Genomic DNA, 25,026 nt, shown 5'->3' with positions numbered 1-25,026 from the left:
AACCTTACTGGATTTGTTAGTTATTTCAAATAGGTTTTTTTTGGTGGATTCTTTAGGGTTTTCTCTATATAGAATCATGTCATCCACAGATAGTGGCAGTTTTACTTCTTCCTTTCCAATTTGGATAACTTTTGTTTCTTTTTCTTGCCTAATTGCTCTGGCTAGGACTTCCACTACTGTGTTGAAAAAGAGTGGCAGGAGTGGGCATGCTTCTCTTGCTCCTATTCTTAGAGGAACAGCTTTCAGGTTTTTAATGTTGAGTATGATGTTGGCTGTGGGTTTGTCACATACAGCCTTTATCATGGTGATGTACTTTCCTTCTATCTCCATTTTCTTGGGAGTGTTTATCATAAATTGATGTTTATGTTGTCAAATGCTTTCTCTGCATCTATTGAGATGATCGTTGATTTTTATTCCTCATTTTGTTAACGTGGTGTATCAAATTGATTGGTTTGTGGATGTTGAACCATCCCTGCATCCCCAGAATAAATCCCACTTGACGGTGGTGTATGATTCATGTGACGTATTGTCGTATTTGATTTGCTAATATTTTATTGAGGATTTTTGCATCTATGTTCATCAGTGCCATTGGCCTGTAATTTTTGTTTTTTATTTTGTCCTTGTCTCGTTTTGGTATCAGAGTAACGTTGGCCTTGTAAGATGAGTCTCCCATCCTCTTCAGTTTTTGGGGAAGAGTTTGAGAAGGATAGGTATTAAATATTTGAATGTCTGATGGAGTTCACCAGAGAAGCTGCCTGGTCCTGGATTTTTGTTTTCTGAAGGTTTTTGATTACTATTTCAATGTCTTTACTTGTGATGGGTCTATTCAGATTCTGTATTTCTTCTTGATTCAGTTTTGGGAGGTTGTATGATTCTAAGAATTTATCCATTTCTGCTAGGTTTTCCAATTTGTTGGTGTTTGGTTTTCATAGTATTCTCTTATAATCCTTTGTATTTCTGTGATATCCATTGTAATTTCTCCTCTTTGATTTCTGATTTTATTTGTTTGATCTTTCTCTCTCCCTTTCTTCAAGAGTCTAGCTAAAGGTTTGCTGATTTTGTTTAACTTTTCAAAGGACCAGCTCTTAGTTCATTGATCCTTTCTCTTTTCCTTAGTCTCTATTTCATTTATTTCTGGTCTGATTCTTATTATTTTCTTCCTTCCACTGACTTTGGGCTTTGTTATTCCTTCTTTTTCTAGTCATTTTAGTTGTATCGTTAGATTGTTTGTTTGAGATTTTTCTGGTTTTTTGAGGTAAGTGTGTTCCACTATAAATATCTCTCTTAGTACCACTTTTGGTGCATCCTATAGGTTTGGGTATGATGTGTTTTCGTTTCCATTTGTCTCAGAATGTTTTTTTGATTTCTCCTTTGACTTGTTCATTGATCCAATTGTTGTTCAGCAGCATGTTGTTTTTCTCCACATATTTGTGACTTTTCCAGGTTTTTCTTGCAGTTCATTTCTAGTTTTATACTGTTGTGGTCAGAAAAGAAGATTCATATGATTTCAGTCTTCTTAAATATATTTAGGTTTGCTTTGTTTCCAAACATCTGGTCTATCTCTGAGAGTCTTCCATATGCACTTGAGAAGAATATGTATTCTGCTGCTTTTGGACCAAATGTTCTATATATATCTATTAAGTCTGTCTAGACTAGTGTTTTAATTAAGACCTCTGTTTCCTTGTTGACTTTCTGTCTGGATGATATCCATTGATGTAGGTGGGGTGTTAACGTCCCCTAGTATTATTGTGTTGCCATCAGTTTCTCCCTTTATGTCTATTAATTGTTGCTTTACATGCTTTGGTGCTCTTGTGTTAGGTGCATATATATTAATAAGTATTTTTTCTTTGTAGTGGAATGTCCATTTTATTATGATATAATGTCCTTCTTTGTCTCTTATCTTTTTTGTGTTGAAGTCTGTTTTGTCTGATATAAATATGGCTACATCTACTTTCTTTTGGTTGTCATTTGCTTATTATCTTCCATTCCTTCACTCTGAGCCTGTGTTTGTCTTTAGAGCTGAGATCTGTCTTCTGGAGACAGCATATTGTTGGATCCTGTTTTTTAATCCATTCAGCCACTCTGTGTCTTTTCATTGGTGAATTCAATCCATTTACATTTAGAGTGTATAACAATAGGTGTATGGGGGTTTAATACTGGCATTTTATCTTTTGTGTTCTCTTTGTTCTATATGTCCACTGTTTCTCTTTCCTCGTGTTTTTGTTTGCCATTTCAGTTTGGTGGTTTTCTGTGATGGTTTTCCCAGTTTTCTCTTTATTTATGATTTGTGACTCTGCTCTGATTTTTTTCTTTTGTGGTTACCATGAGGTTTGTATAAAATATCTCACAGATGAGATAGTCCTTTTGCTGACAGCCTCTTATCTCCATTAGCCCATGCAGGTTCCATCCTTTCCTCTTCCCCTTCTATGTTTGTTTTTTTTAATTGGCACCTGAGCTAACAACTGTTGCCAATCTTCTTTTTTTTTAATTCTTCTCCCCAAAGCACCCCAGTACATAGTTGTATGTTCTAGTTGTGAGTGCCTCTGGTTGTGCTATGTGGGACGCTGCCTCAGTGTGGCCTGATGAGTGGTGCCGTGTCTGTGCCCAGGATCTGAACTGGCAAAACCCTGGGCCTCTGAGGCAGAGCATGTGAACTTAACCACTTGGCCACAGGGCAAGCCCCCTCTTCTATGTTTTTGTTGTCACTAATTATTCTTTTTTGTGATGTGAGTATATGACCAAATTAAGTGGTTACAGCCATTTTTGATACTTTCTTTCCCTTTATCCTGTATTTTATAATTAAGTGTTTACTAACCTATTCTGACTTAGAGCTGCAATTTTCTGATTCTTTCTGTCTATTTATCTCCTTGTGCTAAGCTTTGTAAACCTTTGCTTTTTTGTTTCCGGTAGGAGGACTCCTTTCAACCTTTCTCGTAAGGCCTGTCTATGGGGATGAACTCCCTCAGCTTTTATTTGTCTGGGAAAGCATTTCTTTTGCCTTCATATATGAAGGATATTTTTGTTGCATAGAGTATTTTGGACTCATAGTTTCTGTCTTCAGTATTTTGAATACATCATTCCACTTTCTCCCAGCCTATAGGGTTTCTCCTGAGAAATTTGCTGAAAGCCTGGTGGCGGTTCCTTTGTAAGTTATTTTCTTCTCTCTGGCTGCCCTTAATAGTCTTTCTTTGTCATTTACTTTTTTTTGTTTTGGTACGGACGATTGGCCCTGAGCTAACATTTGTTGCTAATCTTCCTCTTTTTCTTCTCCCCAAAGCCACAGTACATAGTTGTGTATCCTAGTTGTAAGTGATCCTAGTTCCTCTCTGTGGGACGCCACCTCAGCATGGTGTGATGAGCATCCGTCCATGCCCAGGATCTGAACTGGCGAATCCTGGGCTGCCAAAGCAGAGCGTGTGAACTTAACCTCTTGTCACGGGACTGGCTCCTGTCATTGACTTTTGACAATTTTAATATATGCCTTAGAGAAGGTCTTTTTGCATTGAGATAATTATGAATTCTATTGGTTTCATGTACTTATCCATCCAGTTCCTTCCCTAGGTTTGGGAAATTGTCCACTATTATTTCTTTGAATAAGCTGTCGGCTCCTTTCTCCCTCTCTTCTCCTACTAGGATACCTATTATCCTTATGTTACTTTTCCTAATTGAGTTGGATATTTCTCATAGAATTTCTTCATTTTTAAAGAATCTTAGTTCTCTCTCCTCTTCCACCTGAATCATTTCTAGATTTCTATCTTTGAACGCACTAGTTCTCTCTTCCACATGGTCTGCTCTATCTTTAATGCTTTCTATTTTATTTTTTATCTCATTAATTATGTTCTTCTGCTCTAGAATTTCTGTTGTTGTTGTTTTTCTTAAGAGTTTCAGTCTCTTTGGTGAAGTACTCCTTGTGTTCTTAATTTTACTCCTGAGGTCACTGAACTGTCTTTCTGAGTTTTCTTGTAACTCATTGAGTTTCTTCATGGCAGCTATTTTGAATTCTCTGTCTGTTAGCTTGTAATCTTCTGTGACTTCAAGTTTATTTTCTGGGAAGTTGTCATTTTCTTTCTGTCCTGCAGTGCTGCTGTGTGTCTTCGTGGTACCTGAAGAGCTGCTCATCTGCTGGTGCCTTTGTGATGGCAACCACCATTCTTATTTGGGCGCGGCTTTGGTTACTTTGGTTCTGAGCTGCTTCTGGTTGTGTTTGAGAGCCTGCACTTTCCACCCTCCACTGCCTCTGCTGGAGGTGTCATCAGTGCCCTCCTTGTGCCACTTGTGCCTTTGAGGTTGCTGATGCCTTGCTTCTTATGATGTCACTGCAGCTGAGGTGTTGCTACCAGGGTCACCAAGCTGTGAACACTTTTGCTGCTTCCCAGGTTGCCTGGGTCTCATGCTCCCCCACTGGCTCTCTGCAGGCTCTCCAGGAGCTAAGCTGCTGCTGCCCAGTACACACCTTGCTGCTCCTGGGTTGTTTGGGTTGGTGGCTGCACGACTGCCAGGGGTGCTGGGTTCATGAGTGTCACTGTTGCTGTCAGGGGCCTGTGGACCCAGGGACTTGTGTGTAGCCCTCAATGCTGGTAGAGATGGTGTTGGGTGTGCCACCACTGTTGGCTGTGTCACCAGTTCTGCTGTGATTCTTGGAGCCTCTTGTCACAGGTTCCACTTGCCTCTGCTGGCAAGGGGGCGTCAGGTGCTAAGCAGGGAGAGATTGTCATTGCTGCTCGCTCATCCAGCCTCTGGTCTCTGGTGTGAGCCAGTGTGTTTTGAAAACTCTGGTCAGGGCATCCTGCCCCAGCTGGGAAAATCCAAGTTTTGTATACTGTCCCCACTGTTGGAGAGACTGGACCACTGCTGGGGGAGGGAGAGGAGGCTGGGTCACCAACTCCACCCTGTGTCCTGAATTCTCAGAGCATGTGCATCACCTGCCAGTGCTTGAGGAGGGGCAAGACCTAAGCCACATGTGTTGTGTCTGCCCCTGCCTCTCTTAGCAGGTGTACTTGCTGATGAGAGGATCTGTGTGTTGGATCGCTGCTGCTGGGGGAGGGGAAGAGGCTGCGCCCCTAGTTCCACTGCCTCCTGGAGGTCTGGTCCACCCACCTTCAGCTGCATGGGTGCGTGGATCTCTTAGGTGTCCTGGTGTGCTGTGCAGAGAGTCCTTTGTTGGTCAATGGATGTCCGATTGGTTGTAACTTAGAGGAGAGAGACAAAGGGAATGACTCCCTCTGCCATGATGCCGACATCACTGCAGAGTGAATTTTAACTCAGTTTCCTCATGTCACTGCCTTGTTCAGAACCTTCAGAGACTCCCCGTCTCCTTATGCACCAAACCTAAGCTGTGAAACTTACTTTCAGGTCCCTCAATTCTGGCCCCTTGACCCCAGTATGTGCTCTCTCCTCTGGTCAACCTGGTATCTCACTGACTTCTGCATGCACTCTTGAGGAAATTATGTTCAAGCTTTGGGAGGCAGGAATCACACCATGTCACGTTGCAGCCCTAAGAGATGTAAATACTAGAGGTGCTTCTGGCTGAAAGCCATAAAACATTTCTAAAGAGCCTTGACAGTGTGGGGACTTATTATCTGATGTAACTGGAAGTCTATGGTAAGTATGTTCTCTGTTGGCTCATTTAGTGGCCTAGCAGGAACCCATGATCATTTCATTTTTCTGTTCTGGCGTCTACAGCCTGGCTTTGTCCTCAGGATTGTCTACTCAAGGTCACAAAATGGCTGCTACAGCACCAAGCAATGCATCCTCAACCAAGACCACCAAAGGCTAGAGGGAAGATAACTTTTCTCATGTGTCTCTTTTTAAGAACAAGGAGCAGTTTCCCAGAATGCTCCTGTTTGACGCGTCTTCATGCTTTATTGGTCAGAATTGTGTCATGCCTCACACCTAAACCAATCATTGGCAAGAGGAGTGGAACTAATGTGATCAGTTTGAACTAACAAAGCCTCCCTGGAACACCAGGCTGCCAGGTCCCTGAGCGTGATGGAGGGTGTGCTGGCAAGGGTGAAACAGGAGCCAGCTACTGATCAGGCAGCCAGCTGTGTCTGGTACCCTGATTGGGGTCTCCCTGGCATCCTTTCCCAACTTGGTGTCATGTCAGGATGGTGTTCACCTTCTCCGACTCATATAGGGCTTTCTCTCCCCTTCTGGTACCCTTCACTTCAGCTATAGCCCATTGGCGTGCAGGGCCCTGAGTGTACCCTGCTATTTTATACTTTTAGGACTTTGTCATCTTCATGTGGAACAATCTTACCCACCGATTTTTAGCCTGCTAAGTCCCACTTCTCCTTAGAAATGTAGCTGCAGTGCCAACTCCTCCAGGAACCCTTGCCTGGGGCTCTCATCTGGGTGACAGCCCTGTGAGCCCCGATGGCACTCCACGTTGACTCCATCGTGCAGTGCATCCCTCTGTGCTGCCATTCTCTGTTGACCTGTCTGTCTCCCCATCTGACTAGGAGCTCCTTGAGGGCAGGGCCTGTGTCTGTTGCACTTTGGGACATGGAGCCTGGCTCAGCCCCTGGCATATAGTCCTCCATCAGCATTTGTTGAATGAATGTACAATGAGTTGTTGCCCAGCACTGTCGGCATCACCTGTTTGCCCACATCTTGGGCCAGGAGCTGGAGAGGGTAAAGAGTGGGGTCTCAGTTCCAGCTCTGCCTCCAGCTTCCAGGTGATTCTATGTATGCCATTTCCTCTTTTTGGGCCTCAGTTTCCTCATCTGTGGTGCTTCCATTCCCAGAGTCCCTGAGACTCCTCCTAGCCGGGGTTTCCCTGAAGGCAGAGCATGAGTCATGGACTTGGGTGTAGGCAGATTATTTGAAAGATGCTCCTAGGAAAAGGACTGAGGGAGCAGGAGAGTGAGACAAGAAAGAGGAACACCATCCTGAGAGTGTGTCACTGAGGTCACTGTTGTAGGCCACCAGCACTCAACTTTACTGAGATCTCCTGAGAAGCATGTAGGACACTCCTAAGATTGTCCCCCAAAGGCCGAGGGACAGGATCCTTTATTGACTGGCTCCTTTCTCCATTAGTCAAGGGTTGCTCCCATGGGCATTACCTCCCCCGTGTTTCTGGACTGCACCCTTCGTGGGCTGAGTGGGCTCCTGTGGCGTGGATGAAGGTTTTGCGCAGAAAGCACTTGAGGTGGAATGGTATAGGTGGGGTTCTCACTCACAACTGCCCACCACAGCTGCAGCTAGCCTCAGAAGTGGGCTCAGGGGGCACCAGAGGCATCTGCTCCATTCTTCTAGGGAAATTGTCTTGGTTTGAGGAGTCGTTCAGGGAGAATGGCAACTGGTGGTTTTCAGGACCATTGAGAACCTGAGCACACCCCCAGGAGCCTCTTGATCTACACTTCTGCTTTGTTCCAGCTGACGGTCAACTTCCAGGCCATCACCCGGGTTGGTTCAGAGACAGAGTCGTGCTTCACAGCTGTGGAGAAGTCGCTGCAGTACATGAAGGTGGGGTGTGGGTCTGGATTTGGTGTGGGGACCTCTGGAAGGCTCCATGTCCAAGTGTGGGGCTCAGCTTCTGTGGCCCCTGCAAATTCCAGCACCTGCAGGCCCTGAGACTTTCCCAGGAGACCACCAGGGTCCCGGACCCTTCCTCCCCACCTTCCCCATGCCCATGTACATCATCTCTTGGAAGCCTTTCCATACCCATCGGCTCATTTTGACCAGATCCTGCACACTCTTCCCGGATGGAGAGGGAATAATATGGCCTCTTTGGAAATGAGAGGTTTGTCCAAGTGTAACAATAGTGATAATAACAATGACAGTAATGATTGTTGTTATTATTGCTTCTATTTATGTCATAGTTAAGAGCACAGGTTTTGAAGCCAGATTGCCTGGGTTTAAGTCCAAGCTTTGACACTTGAATCAGCTGTCTAACCACTGGCAACTTAGACAGCCGCTCTGTTCCCTGTCTCAGGAATGGGACGGTTGCAGTGCTTACTTCACTGGGTTGTTAGCCCAGATTAAATGATGTAATATGTGTAGCACTTAGCACAGTGCCTGGCCCCTAGTAAGTGCTCAATGTTAGTATATATATATTATCTCATGGAATCACCAAAGAATTTTATAATGTTGATTGACTTACTAGCCCATTTTCTGGAAGAGGAAACTGAGGCTTGTCCAGGCTGAGCAACTTGCTTAAGATTACACAGCCAGGGGCTGGCAGAGCCCTCTAAAGCCAGGTCTCTTGCCCCTGTGACGTGAGCGGAATTTGTGAATTGTGCAGCTTTACCAGTGATGAAGCGTGTTGTGACATTGTACCGGAAGTGGAGAGCTGGGTAGCCTTCCTTCTTCTCCGTCATCCTTCCTGCCCCACACACCCACCTGTGCTTGATGCAGAGTCATGGGCTTGGAGTCAGGCGGCCCTGGGTTGGAGTCCTCAGTCATCCACTCATCAGCTGTGTGATCTTCAGCAAGTCGTTGAACCTGTTTGAGCCTCTCTTTCCTTGCCTGTGAAATGCACCTAAAATTGCCCAGCTAACAGGATGAGGATAGAGAGAAGATAAATCTGCACAAGGGCTCTGAGCTGTAAAACAGGCCCCATGGGGTCAGTCTGCTCTCCTGCTCTTAATCATCATTCTTCTGGAGTCGATTTCTTTAGAGCCTCACACAGTAAATCAGAAAAAGTTCTCTATGTTAATACAAGGAAGCTTGCTCTATGGTTTCTTGATCTTTGGAGATAAAATGATGTACATTTCAGGTGAGTGGGGGTGGAGATTTTCCTCTTGGGGTGTTCCTCTGATCACACAGCTGTGACTTGACCAAGGTGCAGGGCAGGCTGGCGTGGGTCACACACCTAACGCTGGAGACCAGTGGCTCAGCAGGGGTTGGGCAGAGAGTGATGATAAGTATTGATTTCTTTTTCTTTCTGCCAAACAAGATGTGTGCCCCTGAGGCTCCTTTACACACAGAAGGCGGGAGCTGTCCCCACGGGTGGCCACAGTGTGGAGAAATCACTTTCCAGGATTATCAGATGAAATACAGAGACAACACACCCATTGTCCTCAATGGCATCAACCTCACGATTCACGGCCAAGAAGTGGTGGGCATCGTGGGCAGAACCGGCTCTGGTGAGTCTCCTGGGGCAACGCCCCATGTCCTCAACTTTGGCCTTTGGGTGTCGGACCTATTTTCACACAGGCATTTGCTCAGTGACCCCTCAGATATTGGTGGGCCCTCACTTTGTGGTGGCCCTTTGCCAGACCTGGTGCCTGAAACGCAGAGTCCCTGCTGCCACGGATCCAGTGGAGGAGGCAGATGTTAAATAAGTCATCAAAGAAATAAGAGGATTACAGGTTGTGGTGAATGCCATGGAAGGAATAGGAAGAGAGGGAAGAACTCCACAGAGGAACAGGGTTAGTGGGTCTCCGGGCTCCAGTAGCCTGGGCTCTGAGGCCAACAGGGTGGCAGGAGGAGCTCTTAAGCAGGGGCAGTGCAGGGGCTCTGCGAGGGTGGAGAGCAGGCCAAGGAGGGAAATCTGGGTCCCCTTTTCCTTCCTCTGCTCCTCCCTTCCTAGACTTCTCTTACGAGCCTCCTTCGTTTCCCCCTCTGCTTTCAGACTTCTTTCCTTCCCTTCCTCTCCTATCACTTTTGAGAGTCTGGCCCAAGCGTCACTCCCTCTCACTTTTTGCTTTGTTCAAAGACACTGTTCAGAAACACTACTCAGACTTGGTTCTTGCCCCACCTTGTGCTCCCAGAGGAGCCACCTCCAGGTAGACCTCCGGGATGACTAGATCTTCCTGGGTCTCCACCTCCTTAGGCCCCTGTAGGACTTGTGCTGCTGCAGGGTGAGGAGCTTCCACCTGTATTCTTGAGTGTGTTCTTCCCTTTCCATTTTTCGCCTGCAACTGGCCTGAGAGGGCTGGGGTCTGACATAGACCAGCTCTCAGTAGATACTGCTCTAATTGACTGTATTCATTCAGTAGTAATTTACTGAGCACCTGCTCTCTGCCAGGCAATGGGAACATAAAGGTGAACAAGACTCACAGCTTCTACCCACATTGACCTTATCTTTTAGAGCAGAGGTTGAAAACTCACATGCCTCTGGGAACTGGCAAGTAACAGAGATGAGTGAAATGGGTCTGGCGTGTGATGAAAGGAGCCGGGGGGGTGGGGGGGTTGGTGGAGGGGGCAGTGTGTTGAACTGATCACTGTTCTCTCTCAAGGAAGCAGCTCCATCGGCTCTGACTGCTTATTGATGGGAGGACATGGGGCCAGTGTTGCTGGTTTTACTGAGTTTCAAGAGAAGCATGCAATTTGAAATTTTTTTGCCAGGAAGATTGGCCCTGAGCTAACATCTGTTGCCAATCTCCCACTTTTTGCCTGAGGAAGACTGTTGCTGAACTAACACCTGTGCCAGTCTTCCTCTGTTTTATGTGAGATGCTGCCAGAGCGCGGCTCGACAAGCAGTGCTGGGTTCACGCCCACGATCTGAACCTGCGAACCCTGGGCCGATGAAGTGGAGGGTGCAAACTTTGCTACGCCTCCAGGCTGGCCCCTTGAATTTCTGTACATAGGATCTTTGGATATTTTTAATGCTGGCAAAGAATTTAAAATATAACAGTAACACTGTGTGTGAAAGAAAACACCTCTGTGGCCTGGATTTTAATGCTGGGGCTCCATTCGTGCCCTCTGATCTGGGTTGTAAGAAAGCTGCTCATGGCTCTGGGCACCTCTGGGAGCAGAGACTCCAGCCCTTCTCTGCCCTCTGAGGTCTCACCACGACAAAGAATGGGCCACGGAGGAGAGCGGGTCAGGTGTGAACACCAGGTGTGACCTGTGTTGCCCCTAGTGCAGACTCAGGACACTGAGGCCCTGCGTGTTTCTTGCCCAACAGGGAAGTCGTCCTTGGGGGTGGCTCTCTTCCGCCTGGTGGAGCCAGCGGCAGGCCGGATTCTCATCGATGGTGTGGACATCTGCAGCATCGGCCTGGAGGACCTGCGGTCCAAGGTCTCCATTATCCCTCAAGATCCCGTCCTGTTCTCAGGAACCATCAGGTGAGTGCTGGGCCAGAGGCCAGCCTGGTGCAGAGGAGGGGCTCCAGGGAGGACCCCGGGACCAGGATGCCAGGCGGGGCTACCTCTGCGTAGCTGGCGGCCAATGCCCCAATTTCTGGGCCTCTGATCACTCCCTGGCATGCTGGGCCACTCGTGCCCACCTGGCCCACCTCGCTGACGTGTCTTGAGAACCGAATAAGGCCCTGATATACACAAGAGCTCTGTAAATATCATGTCCTAAACAAAAGAAAGGCATAGTTTTTATTGTTTAAAATCCTGATGGGGTTGGTCAGATTTCAGTTCACCATTAAGCATTTGCACTGTGGCCACTATATTCTCTCATGTCTTCATGTGGTTTATTCTCCTCTCTGCACCCACTGGGTAAAGTCGTGGGGGGTTTTGGGCTGGACGTTAGGAAGCACTTCTTCACAGGCTACGTATTCCAGGCAGTGGAGAAGTGAGAAGTAAGCCAGGCGTCCGGTCAGTGAAGCAGACAGCACTGGGTCTTTCAGCCTCTTCTCCGCACTTTCTATTTCCTCAGAAATCAACTTTAGGACAAACATCATCCAGCTTAGTGCTCCTACTTGACAGTGCACGTTAGCTGTGTGGGAACACCAAGGCATGGAGACTGAGGAAGATGATGCATTAAAAACAAAGCTAGTCTCCCCGTGTTTCAGACATATGTAAGGGGCATTCTTTTTTTTTAAGTTTTTTTCTTTATGGAGGTCATATTGGTTTATAACATTATATAAATGTCAGGTGTACATCATTACATTTCAACTTCTGTATGGACTGTATCATGTTCACCACAAGAAGTCTACCTGCCATCTCTCGCCATACTCATGTGCCCTTTTGACCCTTTTGCCCCTCTGCCACCCCCTTGCCCTCTAGTAACCACCAATCTGTTCTCCTTACCTATGTCTTTGTTTATCTTCCACATGTAAGTGAGATCATATGGTATTTGTCTTTCTCTGACTTATTTCGCTTAGCATAATACCCTCAAAGTCCATCCATATTGTCACAAATGACACAATTGTGTCCTTTTTTAATGACTTGATAGTATTCCATTGATAGATATACCACGTCTTCTTTATCCATTCATCTGTCGATGGGCGCTTGGGTTGCTTCCAAGTCTTGGCTATTGTGAATAATGCTGCGATGAACATAGGGGTACATATATGATTTTGAATCAGTGTTCTCATGTTCTTTGGATAAATACCCAGAAGTGGAATAGTTGGATCATATGGCATTTCTATTTTAAATTTTCTGAGAAATGTCCTTGCCATTTTCCATAGCAGCTGCACCAATTTATATTCCTACCATCATTCTATGAGGATTCCTTTTTCTCCACATCTTCTTCAACACTTGTTATTGCTTGTCTTTTTAAGAATAGCCATTCTGACGGGTGTGAGGTGCTATCTCATTCTTGTTTTGATTTGCATTTCCCTGATAATTAGTGGTGCTAAACATCTTTTATGTGCCTGTTGGCCATCTGTATATCTTCTTTGAAAAAATGTTCATATCCCCTGCCCATTTTTGATCAGGTTGTTCATTTTTTTGTGGCTGAGTTATATGAGTTCTTTACATATTTTGGAAATTAACCCCCATTTGGATATATGATTTGCAAATATGTTCTCCCAGTTGGTGGGTTGTCTTTTCGTTTTGCTGATGGTTTCCTTTGCCTTGTAGAAGCTTGTTAGTCTGATGTAGTTCCATTTGTTTATTTTTTCTTTTGTTTCCTTTGTCTGAAGAGATATGATATTCAAAAAGATATGGCTAAGACTGATGTAAAAAAGTTAACTGTTTATGTTTTCTTCTAGGAGTTTCAGGGTTTCATATCTTACATTCAAGTCTTTAATCCATTTTGAGTTGCTTTCTGCGCATGGTGTGAGATAGTGGTCTACTTTCATTCTTTTGCATGTGGCTGTCCAGTTTTCCCAACACCGTCTATTGGAGAGACTTTCCTTTCTCCATTGTATGGTCCTGGCTCCTTTGCTGAAAATTAGCTGTCCGTAGATGTGTGGGTTTATTTCTGGGCCCTCAATTCTGTTCCATTGATCTGTGTGTCTGTTTTTCTGCCAGTGCCATGTTTTCTGGTTACTATAGCTTTGTAGTATATTTTGAAATCAGGGAGTGTGATATCTCCAGCTTTGTTCTTTTTTCCCAGGATTGCTTTGGCTATTCGGGGTCTTTTGTTGTTCCATGCAAATTTTAGGATTCTTTGTTCTATGTCCATGGAAAATGCTGGTGGGATTCTGATTGGGATTGCATTGAATCTATAGATTGATATAGGTAATATGGCTATTTTAACTATGTTAATTCTTCCAATCCATGTGGAATACCTTTCTGTTTCTTTACGTCTTCTTCAATTCTTTCAACAATGTCTTACAGTTTTCAGTGTCCAGGTCTTTCACCTCCTTGGGTAAATTTACTTCTCGGTATTCTATACTGTTTGTTTTGATTGTAAATGGGTTTATATTCTTGATTTCTCTTTCTGCTAGTTCAAAGTTAGTGTATAGAAATGTGACTGATTTTTTTATGTTGATTTTGTACCTTGCAACCTTACTGGATTTGTTAGTTATTTCAAATAGGTTTTTTTTGGTGGATTCTTTAGGGTTTTCTCTATATAGAATCATGTCATCCACAGATAGTGGCAGTTTTACTTCTTCCTTTCCAATTTGGATAACTTTTGTTTCTTTTTCTTGCCTAATTGCTCTGGCTAGGACTTCCACTACTGTGTTGAAAAAGAGTGGCAGGAGTGGGCATGCTTCTCTTGCTCCTATTCTTAGAGGAACAGCTTTCAGGTTTTTAATGTTGAGTATGATGTTGGCTGTGGGTTTGTCACATACAGCCTTTATCATGGTGATGTACTTTCCTTCTATCTCCATTTTCTTGGGAGTGTTTATCATAAATTGATGTTTATGTTGTCAAATGCTTTCTCTGCATCTATTGAGATGATCGTTGATTTTTATTCCTCATTTTGTTAACGTGGTGTATCAAATTGATTGGTTTGTGGATGTTGAACCATCCCTGCATCCCCAGAATAAATCCCACTTGACGGTGGTGTATGATTCATGTGACGTATTGTCGTATTTGATTTGCTAATATTTTATTGAGGATTTTTGCATCTATGTTCATCAGTGCCATTGGCCTGTAATTTTTGTTTTTTATTTTGTCCTTGTCTCGTTTTGGTATCAGAGTAACGTTGGCCTTGTAAGATGAGTCTCCCATCCTCTTCAGTTTTTGGGGAAGAGTTTGAGAAGGATAGGTATTAAATATTTGAATGTTTGATGGATTTCACCAGAGAAGCTGCCTGGTCCTGGATTTTTGTTTTCTGGAGGTTTTTGATTACTGTTTCAATGTCTTTACTTGTGATGGGTCTATTCAGATTCTGTATTTCTTCTTGATTCAGTTTTGGGAGGTTGTATGATTCTAAGAATTTATCCATTTCTGCTAGGTTTTCCAATTTGTTGGTGTTTGGTTTTCATAGTATTCTCTTATAATCCTTTGTATTTCTGTGATATCCATTGTAATTTCTCCTCTTTAATTTCTGATTTTATTTGTTTGATCTTTCTCTCTCCCTTTCTTCGAGAGTCTAGCTAAAGGTTTGCTGGTTTTGTTTAACTTTTCAAAGGACCAGCTCTTAGTTCATTGATCCTTTCTCTTTTCCTTAGTCTCTATTTCATTTATTTCTGGTCTGATTCTTATTATTTTCTTCCTTCCACTGACTTTGGGCTTTGTTATTCCTTCTTTTTCTAGTCATTTTAGTTGTATCATTAGATTGTTTGTTTGAGATTTTTCTGGTTTTTTGAGGTAAGTGTGTTCCACTATAAATATCTCTCTTAGTACCACTTTTGGTGCATCCCATAGGTTTGGGTATGATGTGTTTTCGTTTCCATTTGTCTCAGAATGTCTTTTTGATTTCTCCTTTGACTTGTTCATTGATCCAATAGAAGTTCAGCAGCATGTTGTTTTTCTCCACATATTTGTGACTTTTCCAGGTTTTTCTTGCAGTTCATTTCTAGTTTTATACTGTTGTGGTCAGAAAAGAAGCTTCATGTAATTTCAGTCTTCTTAAATATATTTAGGTTTGCTTTGTTTCCCATTATCTGGTCTATCTTTAATAATGTTTCCTGGCACTTGAGAAGAATATGCATTCTGCTGCTCTTGGATAGAATGTCTCTATATATCTATTAACTCCATCTGGTCTAGTGTTTAAGGCCACTGTTTTCTTGTTCACATTCTGTCTGGATGATCTATCCATTGACGTAGTGGGGTATTAAAGTCCACTAGCATTATCGTGTTGCTGTTCATGTATCCCTTTATGTCTCTTAATAGTTGTTTTATGCACTTCGTGCTCCTATGTTACATGCACATATATTAATAAATGTTATGTCTTCTTGGTGGAATGTTAAAGGGTATTCTTAAAAGGAAGAGAATAAACTGAACCTCTATTCATTCTTTCATTCCTCCATCCTTTCATCCATTTAACTTGTTTTTTCTGAGTAACTGTCAATCCAGACACTGTGCTAGGTACTTGGGACACTTTGATGAATGATTACTGCTCCTGTTCCCCAGAGGAATTCACAGTTTAGTGAGGGCGGGGGGAGTTTCTTGAGATGTAGGACCTGACAAATTATAGTATAAGGAGGTAGCCATTTAATCAGAGATATGAACAAAGTGCTAAGGGAGCCCTGAAGTGGGACAAATAACTCTGCCTGGGTGAATCCAGAGAGACTTCACAGGATCTTGGAGGATAAGCAGGAGCTTGCCTGGCAGAAAATGGGGAGAAAGTCTTTCCATGGAGAGTGCATATATGTGCAGAAACCAAGGATTTCAAAATGATTGTGTTGTTTGAGGGGAATGAGAGAACACTTAGTGATAGAGTTCTGTATTAAGGTAGAACTTGGCCAAATCTATTTTGTGTTGGTATAGGAGTAGTAAAAATATGTATTAACATTTATTGAGCGTTTATATATTGTAGTCCTATGTGTTAATATTCTGTCTCATTTAACTGTCACAACAACCCTATGAAGTAGCCACTGTTGTTATCTCCCCTTTAGAGGTGAAGAGGCTGAACTTAGAGAGGAAACTTGACTTGTTTAAGGAGACACTCAAGAAAATGGTAAAGATAAGCCATAACCCCAGGTAGTCTAACCCCATAACCAGGGATGTCCCCCCTTGCAGCAGAAGATTGTGGACTGGTCCAGGAGATCTGGGTTCTCTACCTTTTAGGCTTCCATCTAACCGAGTGTCTTCGATTCCAGCCTGTCTCTTAGTTTGACTTGTGGTGTGACCTTGAACAAGCCATTTAACACTGATAAGCCAAAATTTCCTCATCAATGAAAGGAGTATACCCATCTCATGTGGGAGAGAGTGTCAATGAGCACGTCCATGACAATGCTGTGGAGACTATCAAATATCATGTAAATAAGGCATGCTACCTTCTGCTTTTTAAATACAGTCTAGGCCCCCACACAAAATGGGTGTGGCTGCCAGAAGTGGGGGAAGATAAAGCAGAGGCTAAGAGCAGGTTTCAGCTGGGACTGAGTGGTTGCATAACAGGAAGTGTTGCCTATGCCAAATGCAAGTGCCAACCTGAATGGGAGTGAAGTCCAGATAGATCCCAGCCTCGTGTTGTTGTCTTCTTCTTTCACTGCAAGAGACAGAAGAAGCAACCCCACAACAAAGAGATACCACTGACACCTACTAGGATGGCTATAATAAAAAAAAGAAAAGAAAAAGAAACATAAGTGTTGGCGAGGTTGTTGAGAAACGGAACCCTTGTGCCCTGCTGGTGGGAATGTAAAATGGTGCAGCCACTATGGAAAACAATTCGGCAGTTCCTCAAAAAGTTAAATATAGAATTACTATACGATCCAGCAATTCCACTTCCAGGTATATACCCAAAAGCATTGAAAGCAGGGACTTGAACTGATATTTTTTACCAGGGTTTGTAGCATTACTCACAACAGACAACCCATGTGTCCATTAACAGATCAATGGATAAACAAAATGTGATATACACACACAATGGAATATTAGTCAACCATAAAAAGGAATGAAATCCGACTGTGTGCCATAACATGGATGGGCCTCACAGACTTTATGCTAAGTGAATAAGCCGGACAGAAAAGGACAAATAGTGTATAATTCACTTAAAAGAGTTATCTGGAACAGGCAAATTCATAGTGACAGAAAGGAGAATAGAGGCTACCTGCAGCTTCAGGGGGCAGGGGAGGCAGAGGGGGATTGTTCAATGCATAGAGTTTTTGTTGGGGGTGATGAATTTTAGTGGATTGTTATACAACACTGTACATGTATTTAATGCCACTGAATTGTATACTTACAAATGGTTGAAATGATAAATTATATTATGTATATTCTAACACACACCCCCTCCCCAAATGGCTTAAGTTAAAAAGGCCTCTATTGGCTCATGGTACTGGGAAGGCCGAGGCTGATTCAAGGACCCAGATCTCTCCAACTCTGCCGTGGCTTCATTCACAGCCCCCAGTGACGGCCCTAGGGGGCTCTGTGTGTCCCACGCCTGAGGGGAGATGGTGGCTACCTCTCCTGTCCAGTTAATGAGAAAGAGCAAGCCTCTTTTCTGGTGATTGACTTAAAGGTCCTGAGATACACTCTGATCGGTCACCCTCCCACCCCCATCAAGCCACTGAGACCAGGGGTTGCCACTGCTGATGTGCTGACCCCAGAGTCACTTGCTCCACCCTGGGAGTTGGTGGTAGAGCCCCACCTGGACCACATGGGCTTCAAGGTGGGGCAGGAGGTGGCCCCCAAACAAAACTTGGAGGCTGCTGCCTGCAGAAGGAATGGGTGCTGGAGAGACACAAGAAACGACCACTCGTGGTGGTTCCATGGGTGTCACTAAACCCAGTAATCCGGTTCTAAGCATTCTCGGCATTTACCTGTATAGGGCAGACTGCTTAACAGTTGAGTATGGATCTGGAACACTTCTCTTCCTCTCCTACGGCAGGTTCAACCTGGATCCCTTTGACTGCTACACAGACAAGCAGATCTGGGATGTCTTGGAGAGGACATTCCTGAGCAAGACAGTAAGTAGCTCCAAGGCCTGATTCTTGGTCTTAGCCTGCCTCTTCAACAGGGGTGCCAGCATCTGGACTCCTCTCATATGGTGTTCTAGATGCTGCTGCTGTGGGGAGTGGATTAAATAATCCATGATGAGGTGAGATGACGTGGGACTCCTACATAAAAGCTGATGGCTCTCAGACGCTAACAGTGAGCCAGGCTCATTCTAGGCTCAGGGACACAGCACAGACAAGGCAGGGAAGGTCTTTGTCCTCTTGGTGCTTACATTCAATGGGAGAGAAAGACAGCAAACTGCCCAACTCACGAGACACTTTCAGAGAGTGGTAAGGGCTGTAAAGATAGCAATGAGATCAGCAGACATCCCGGTGGGTGAGCAGCTCCTTTACAGGGGGTGGCCTGGCAAGGCCTCTTTAAGGATGGGGACATTTGAGCTGAGACCAAATATTAAGGAGACAGCCAGGCACAGATCTTTGAGAGAACATTCCAGGCACAGGAACTAGCATATGCAAAGACCCTGAGATGGAAGTGAGACGGGCGCAGTGAGGAAGAGAAAGACCAGTGGTTGGAGCGTAGGCAGAGGTGAAGAGTATTACCAAATGCGACAGGAGTGGTACAAGGTCAGGGCAGGTCTCACCCTATATGCCCACAATCCTACATGGCCTACATCTCATCTTCCTCGACATTACAGATCTCAAAGTTCCCTCAAAGGCTGCAAGCAGAAGTTGTGGAAAACGGTGAAAACTTCTCTGTCGGGGAGAGGCAGCTACTCTGCATTGCTCGAGCCCTCCTCCGCAACTCCAAGGTGAGACCACTGAGGGGCCACGAGAAGTCACAGGTGCTGCTGGGCATGGGAAGCCACACGGCTGCTTCTCCCTCCATCACCACAGGACAGTGGCACTGTTTATATGTTCTTTCCGCAAATATCCGCAGGTATCCTCCTGTCACTGGTTGCCATTCTCCATGTTCCTGTGGTGTGAGGGGCTCTCAGCCTGGGCTCCCTCCAGCCCTGATATGCTGTTCCTGCACTGAAACACTCAGCCTCTAGAACCAAATCACAATACACTTTCCCACAAAAAGCTAAAAGCTTAGAAACTTTTAATTTAAAATTGCCTAGTGTAATTCTTTTTAAAACTTGGATGCAGGACACTCCCTTGTCTTTAATAAAATTGGGAATCAGATGACAGCTGTTCCAGAGTAAAATTACATATTTTTAAAAAGTTTCACATGACAGTGCTTCTTAAGTTTTCCAAATATTTCACCAGTAATTTCAGATATTCAACTACCTGCACTAGTTAGGAGCAAACCTTTCACAAGCGAGGCAACATACACACACGTACGCATGTGTACATCTACCTTGACACTCACATGTATATTACATACTTTCACGCACACACGCAACACACAACATTGTTAATTAGTGATTAATGCAAAAAATATAGGTGCGGACTGTCAGAGCTGGGACAAGAGTAGGAGAGCTCAGTGGGGCCTGGAGCAGGGGACGGTTTCAGAGGGAGGAACCTGCCCCTCTTTGACAGAGAGGAGCGACGCGATTTGCAATATGTATGTAACACTTTCTTAACCTCCCAGGTCTCTATTTTTCAGTTACTCAGATACTTGGTGCTGAAGTTGCTTTCTGTATATTGTTTCCCAAATTTGAGTCATGACTTTATGATTTTGGTCATATCTGTATACCACCTATCCCATGATTCATTCACGATCCCCTGTTTTTATAAACAGCCTCATTTTAAACAGTAACATTTGTGAAATCATACTTTCTGTGTAGTTATATTTTTCTAATGCATATTATTAATGAAAGAGATACAGAAATGTTAAAGTAAAAAAACCCATGTATCCATACACTGGCTGCACCATCTCGTGTGCCACCTGGGGTCTGTGCAAGCCCTGCTGTGGGGAAGACTGCTCTGTATTAATTCAGGCAAACGGGAAGGCAGTTCATAAAACAAGAAGTTGCCACTGGGACATCTTTATTTTGAAGGAGTCAGTTCTTTGATCTCTAAAAAATAGTGAGCCATCGGTTGAGACCTCACATTCTCTGCATAATGTCAGGGACAACTAGAGCTCCAGGTGGGTTTTGAACTCAGTCTGGATCTCATTTTCCAGCTAAGGGACTTGATGAATTAATGGCAGACCCAGGTGTCGAGGCCCAAGGAGGCTGCCTTCACCCCTGTTTTGTATCCACCAGATTATCCTAATTGATGAAGCCACAGCATCCATTGACATGCAGACTGACACCCTGATCCAGCGCACAATCCGTGAAGCCTTCCAGGGCTGCACAGTGCTGGTCATCGCACACCGCATCCCCACTGTCCTCAACTGCGACCGCATCCTGGTCATGAGGGACGGGAAGGTGAGAGTTCCATCGCTGGGCTGGTGGCAGGACGTGCGCTCAGGACACAGGAGGCCTTCAAATCTTTAAGACTGAGCTCAGCTGTGTCCCTGTCCCCTCCTGTCCTTTCTCCTCCTCCCAGGTTGCAGAGTTTGACAGGCCTGAGGTCCTGCAGAAGCAGCCTGGGTCCATGTTTGCAGCCCTGCTGGGAACAGCCAGTTCTTCATCGAGCAAAGGAGAAATGGGGACTTCAGCGGCGGAGGCTGGTGGCCGAGTTCCCCAAGGTTCACCCAGAGTGCAACAATAAGGCCTGTAATCTGTGACCTTCTGGGCAGAGATGGCTCCTGACACCAGGGCTGAAATGGGTGAGGGTGCTGACGATGGGGTGGAGAAGGAGGCTGAGGGAGCAGAACCTGGAATAGGCCACTCCATAGCTCCCCAAACCTCAGAACCCCAGCACGTTTGAGACCATGTGGTCAAATCATCGCGTTCTCTTTTCAACTGATATGCTGACTAATTTCACAATAATGTAAAAGCTTATTGTAGTTTTCTGATCTGTGTTAAAAGTGTTCAAATGATGTTTGATTCTGTCAAGAAATAAAAGTAAGAAAAAGTCACATTCTCTGCCCTGTTTCGATGTTAGCTGGTACTCATTCAGCCACAGGGAACAAAAACTCCCTCAACCTGGCTTCTAGAAAAAGGCTCATGCAACAGAAAGATCCAGAAAAAGTTCTGGGTTGAGTGCCAATATCAGCAGCACGTCTGCCTTGTGGACTCTGCCTCTCTTCTCTCAGCTCTACCCTCCTTTGTCTGTCTTCACTCCTGGCCTTCTCTCCTCACAGTGGCAGCCTGGCTGCCAGCAGCTCTGGACTGGCCTCCTACCGGCTCACCATCCCCGGTCTTCTTCCCACCCTCCTCGATTCCAGCAGAGCCCCAGGCCTAAATCTCATCGGCAGACGTGGGTCATGCGCTCCCCCCTGAGCCAACCACACGCCAAGCAGCTGGAATCCAGCAACTGGATAGGCCACGGTCACAAGCCCACATCCGGGCCGCGGATGAGTCAGCTGCCCTGACGAACTGAGAATGGAGGGGGTCATTTCTCCAAAGAATATTGGGATGGTCTTACTACATGAAGGAGGGATGGACAATGGATGCTGGGCAGGCCCAAACGTTAGCTGTCTTCCATATGTTTGTTTCCTGATTAGGAGCATAGATGGTGAAATAAAGCGTTAACATATGCCAACTGGAAATACCATCATTTGTTGATATATAAATAGAAAAGGGAGACCTCGTTATTGCTGGGAAATATGTTTCAAAGTATTTTCTTTTTGTTTTCCGATTACGGTGTCTGATTTTGTCAAAAGAAAAACCAATTCCGGAAGCAAACGTTTCCCGCGGTGGAGCAGGTCCCGGGGTGTGAAGGCCCCCAGCCGTGCGGATTTCGGGATCTCCCGAGAGTGAGTGACTGTACCCGAGTGAGTTTACAGGGTCAAGAGCGAGGAAACGCGCGGCTCCGAAAACGAGGGACAGGAGGTGAGGACAGGGCGCAGGAGGTGGCGGGAGTCAGCGCGGGCTTCCCGGTGGAAGGGAGGTTGTGGTTTACTGAGCCTGAGACGTGAGCAAACATTCGCTCAGACGGCAGATTGGGGCAAGAAAGAACGTCCCAGGCGGAGAGCAGAGCACACAGACCCCGCGGGCAGGAGCTCGGACAGAGGCCGGCGCGACCCTCGACCAGACAGAGCGGCAGCCCGAGGCCGCCAGGGGTGGCACGTGCAGGTCACCGCCTGCTCCCTCCCGGGTGTTCTCGGGCAGCACCCGCTTCTCTTTCTAGGGCGTTTCCTAGGTGGATGTCTTCTCTCTCCGGAAAACCCTTTCGCCTGGTTGACCCTGCGCCTCAGTCCTGCCTCTGTCTGCCCGGGGCTGGAGGCGTGCCTGGGGGCGGGGGCGGCTGCGTGTGTCCCCCGGGTGCCCCGGGAGACCGCGCGCCGTGAGCTGAGCGCCGCCCCGCGATTCCAGACTCGCGGTCCTTCCCGGGCCCAGCTTCGCGGCCACATGCCCCTCGAGTTGGCCAGCAGATGGCAGGCTCTTCCCAAAAATGCCACGGAGGCGGGCCAGTTTCAGATGTAGCTTCACCAAGAATGCGCTCGGGAGAGCGTGGGCACTTGGGCCGGAGGGCGGGAAATCGAGCCATTTCCGACCGTCTTCAGGGCCCCATCACACCTTCCTCGAAACCGTTTCTCTTCCCGGAACACTTCTCAACCTTGACTGCATGCTGAAGTCACCCAAGGAATCGAAAATACTGATGTCCGCTCCTAGACTTCCTCACTTCAATGGTTTGGGGGTGGAGACTGAGCACTCGGAGTTTTAAAGCTTTAGGCGAATCTAATGTGCAGCCAAATTTGAGAACCATTGGCTCCAAGCAGCGATAAGCAGAACTTTTTGAAAAATAGTATTTGTTTTTTTAACAGTGTTGGTAATATTTTATTCCTTAAGCTGAGTGATGAGTATATGACTTTGTTTTCTTTAAATAATTCTTTATATGTCTTTGGGCATCTGAACTATTGGCTAATAAAATTAAAAAATTGATATTTGATGTTTTAAAAATAATGCAAAAACAATTTTAATGAGAGAATGTAGAACTTGGTTCTACTTTCTTATATTTATTTAATGGTTTGCTATTATTTGTGTTTTCAATTACATCCTGGTGGGAAAAGATCTTACCGTTTTAGTGCCCAGGGGTCTAAAGGCCTTGATCTGTCCTCAGGCCCTAGCCCTCCTCCGGTCAAGTGCAGGGACGACTTCAACACAAGCTGTGTGAAGTGGTCCGTTGGGACAGCAGGTGGATGTACAGAGCAAAGGAGGCAACAGTCTCACTGGCTCTGGCCCTGCCCTGCCTTTGTCTCCAGCTGTGGACACTCCATTTTAAGAGAAACATTGCTAGATAGAGGCTCTTCAAAGGACAACCAGTGGGGGGCTTGAAAACCATGTCGTGAGAAGGAGGAGAAAGGAAAAGGGAAGGGCTCAGATTCAGTCTTCACTTTCCTGAAGGGCTTCCAGCGGGCAGCCCCAGGCCCAGCAGGCATGGACATTCAGGTCATTGGAAAGGTCCCACTAGGGAGTGGCTGTCTTGGGGGGCGGGGAGCGCCCCATGGCTGGGAGCCTTTTGTGACGCTGACGTCTCTCCCTGGGTGAGGGGCACGGCTGATAGCCCTGGGCTCGGAGAATGCTCCCACAAGGTTGATGGATGGCTGGGATTCTGGTGTGTGGGAAATTGGATTGGATAACTTCCAGGGGGTGTGTGACTCTGGCATGCAATTATGAACATAATCATGCCTGGGTCCTTAAGCTTGAATGAGCATCAGCATCGCCTGGTGGGCTGAAGCACAGCTTGCCAGGCCCAGCCCATACTTTCTGTTTCTCTGGGTCTGGGGTGGGGCTTAAGAATTTGCCTGACAAGTTCCCAGAGTTGATGCTGCTGATCTTGAGAGCACACTCCAAGATCCCAAAGGTTGGCCAAAATCGCTGTATCCCACACGATCTAGACAGGAAGGGTTCAAACCCTCATTCTAATGTGATCCCCAAAGTTTCTGGGCATTTCCAGGGCACTTTTACTTTTATGACCTCTTTTCGTTCAGACCTCCTGAGCATCTCACGAAGCCATACAGACTTTCCTTTTCTCCATTACATTGGAGAAGGAGAAACCAGCACTTTCTCTTATTTCCTGTAATGTAGACAACTTCAGTGAAGATTTGGGCCGAAGGAGGGCTTTCCACCCTAGGAACTCAGCAACTTCCAATTGAATACCAAGCACCCACCTTCTTTTGGAAATGGAGTCTCCATTTCCCCTCCTTCGGGCTCCAGGCTCTCCTGTGCTGTGTGCCATTACCCTCTGGGTTCTCCCTGCCCCGACTTCCCAGTTCCTGGACGTGTGTCATGCAGAGCAGTTCAGTTCTTGCTTTAGACACCTTTTCCGGTCAAACAAATCAGCGGGGTCTCACGGTCTACCCCAAGAGACGTATCAAGGCAGTTCTCTGAACAAAAATGGGTTCCTCCATATGATACACTCTGCTGTTCAGAAGGTAAAGTTTCACCCCAAAGGTTAGCTGTCTGTAGATGTGTGGTTTTAATTCTTAGCTCTTATTTCAGTTCCATTTATCTGTGTGTCTTTTTTTCTGCCAGTACTATGCTGTTTTGATTACTGTAGCTTTGTAGTATATTTCGAGATCAGAGATTGTGATGCCTCCAGCTTTGTTCTTTTTTCTCAGGATTTCTTTGGCTATTCGGGGTCTTTTTTTGTTCCATATAAATTTTAGAATTCTTTGTTCTATTTCCATGAAAAATGTTGGTGGGATTCTGATTGGGATTGCACTGAATCTGTAGATTGCTTTAGGTAATAGGGACATTTTAACTAAATTTATTCTTCCAATCCATGAGCCTGGAATGTCTTTCCATTTCTTTATGTCTTCTTCAGTTCTTTCAACAATGTCTTACAGTTTTCAGTGTCCAGGTCTTTCACCTCCTTGGTTAAATTTATTCCTAGGTATTTTATTCTTTTTGTTGTGATGGTAAATGGGACTGTATTCTTGATTTCTC

General features: G+C 45.4%; 1 protein-coding gene across 2 annotated transcripts in view; it reads left to right on the top strand.

Moving 5' to 3' along the window:
- ABCC11 (ATP binding cassette subfamily C member 11) overlaps positions 1-21,050 on the top strand; it is a 63,391-nt gene extending 42,341 nt beyond the window's left edge. The window contains exons 22-28 of one of the 2 annotated variants that reach the window (XM_014857521.3): positions 7,378-7,467; positions 8,900-9,089; positions 10,856-11,015; positions 18,013-18,091; positions 18,775-18,888; positions 20,290-20,454; positions 20,576-21,050. In XM_014857521.3, the coding sequence (XP_014713007.3) occupies positions 7,378-7,467; positions 8,900-9,089; positions 10,856-11,015; positions 18,013-18,091; positions 18,775-18,888; positions 20,290-20,454; positions 20,576-20,740 (963 nt within the window). In that variant the 3' untranslated portion in view covers positions 20,741-21,050. The remainder of the gene's footprint in view (positions 1-7,377; positions 7,468-8,899; positions 9,090-10,855; positions 11,016-18,012; positions 18,092-18,774; positions 18,889-20,289; positions 20,455-20,575) is intronic. The other variant, XM_070500620.1, reaches the window with a different exon arrangement.
- Positions 21,051-25,026: the final 3,976 nt, after the last annotated feature.

This window comes from Equus asinus, chromosome 28 (genome assembly GCF_041296235.1).
Source record: "Equus asinus isolate D_3611 breed Donkey chromosome 28, EquAss-T2T_v2, whole genome shotgun sequence".
Taxonomy (NCBI): Eukaryota; Metazoa; Chordata; class Mammalia; order Perissodactyla; family Equidae; genus Equus; species Equus asinus.
The sequence above is the reverse complement of the archived record's forward strand: the minus strand, read 5'-3'. Positions and strand labels throughout refer to the sequence as shown.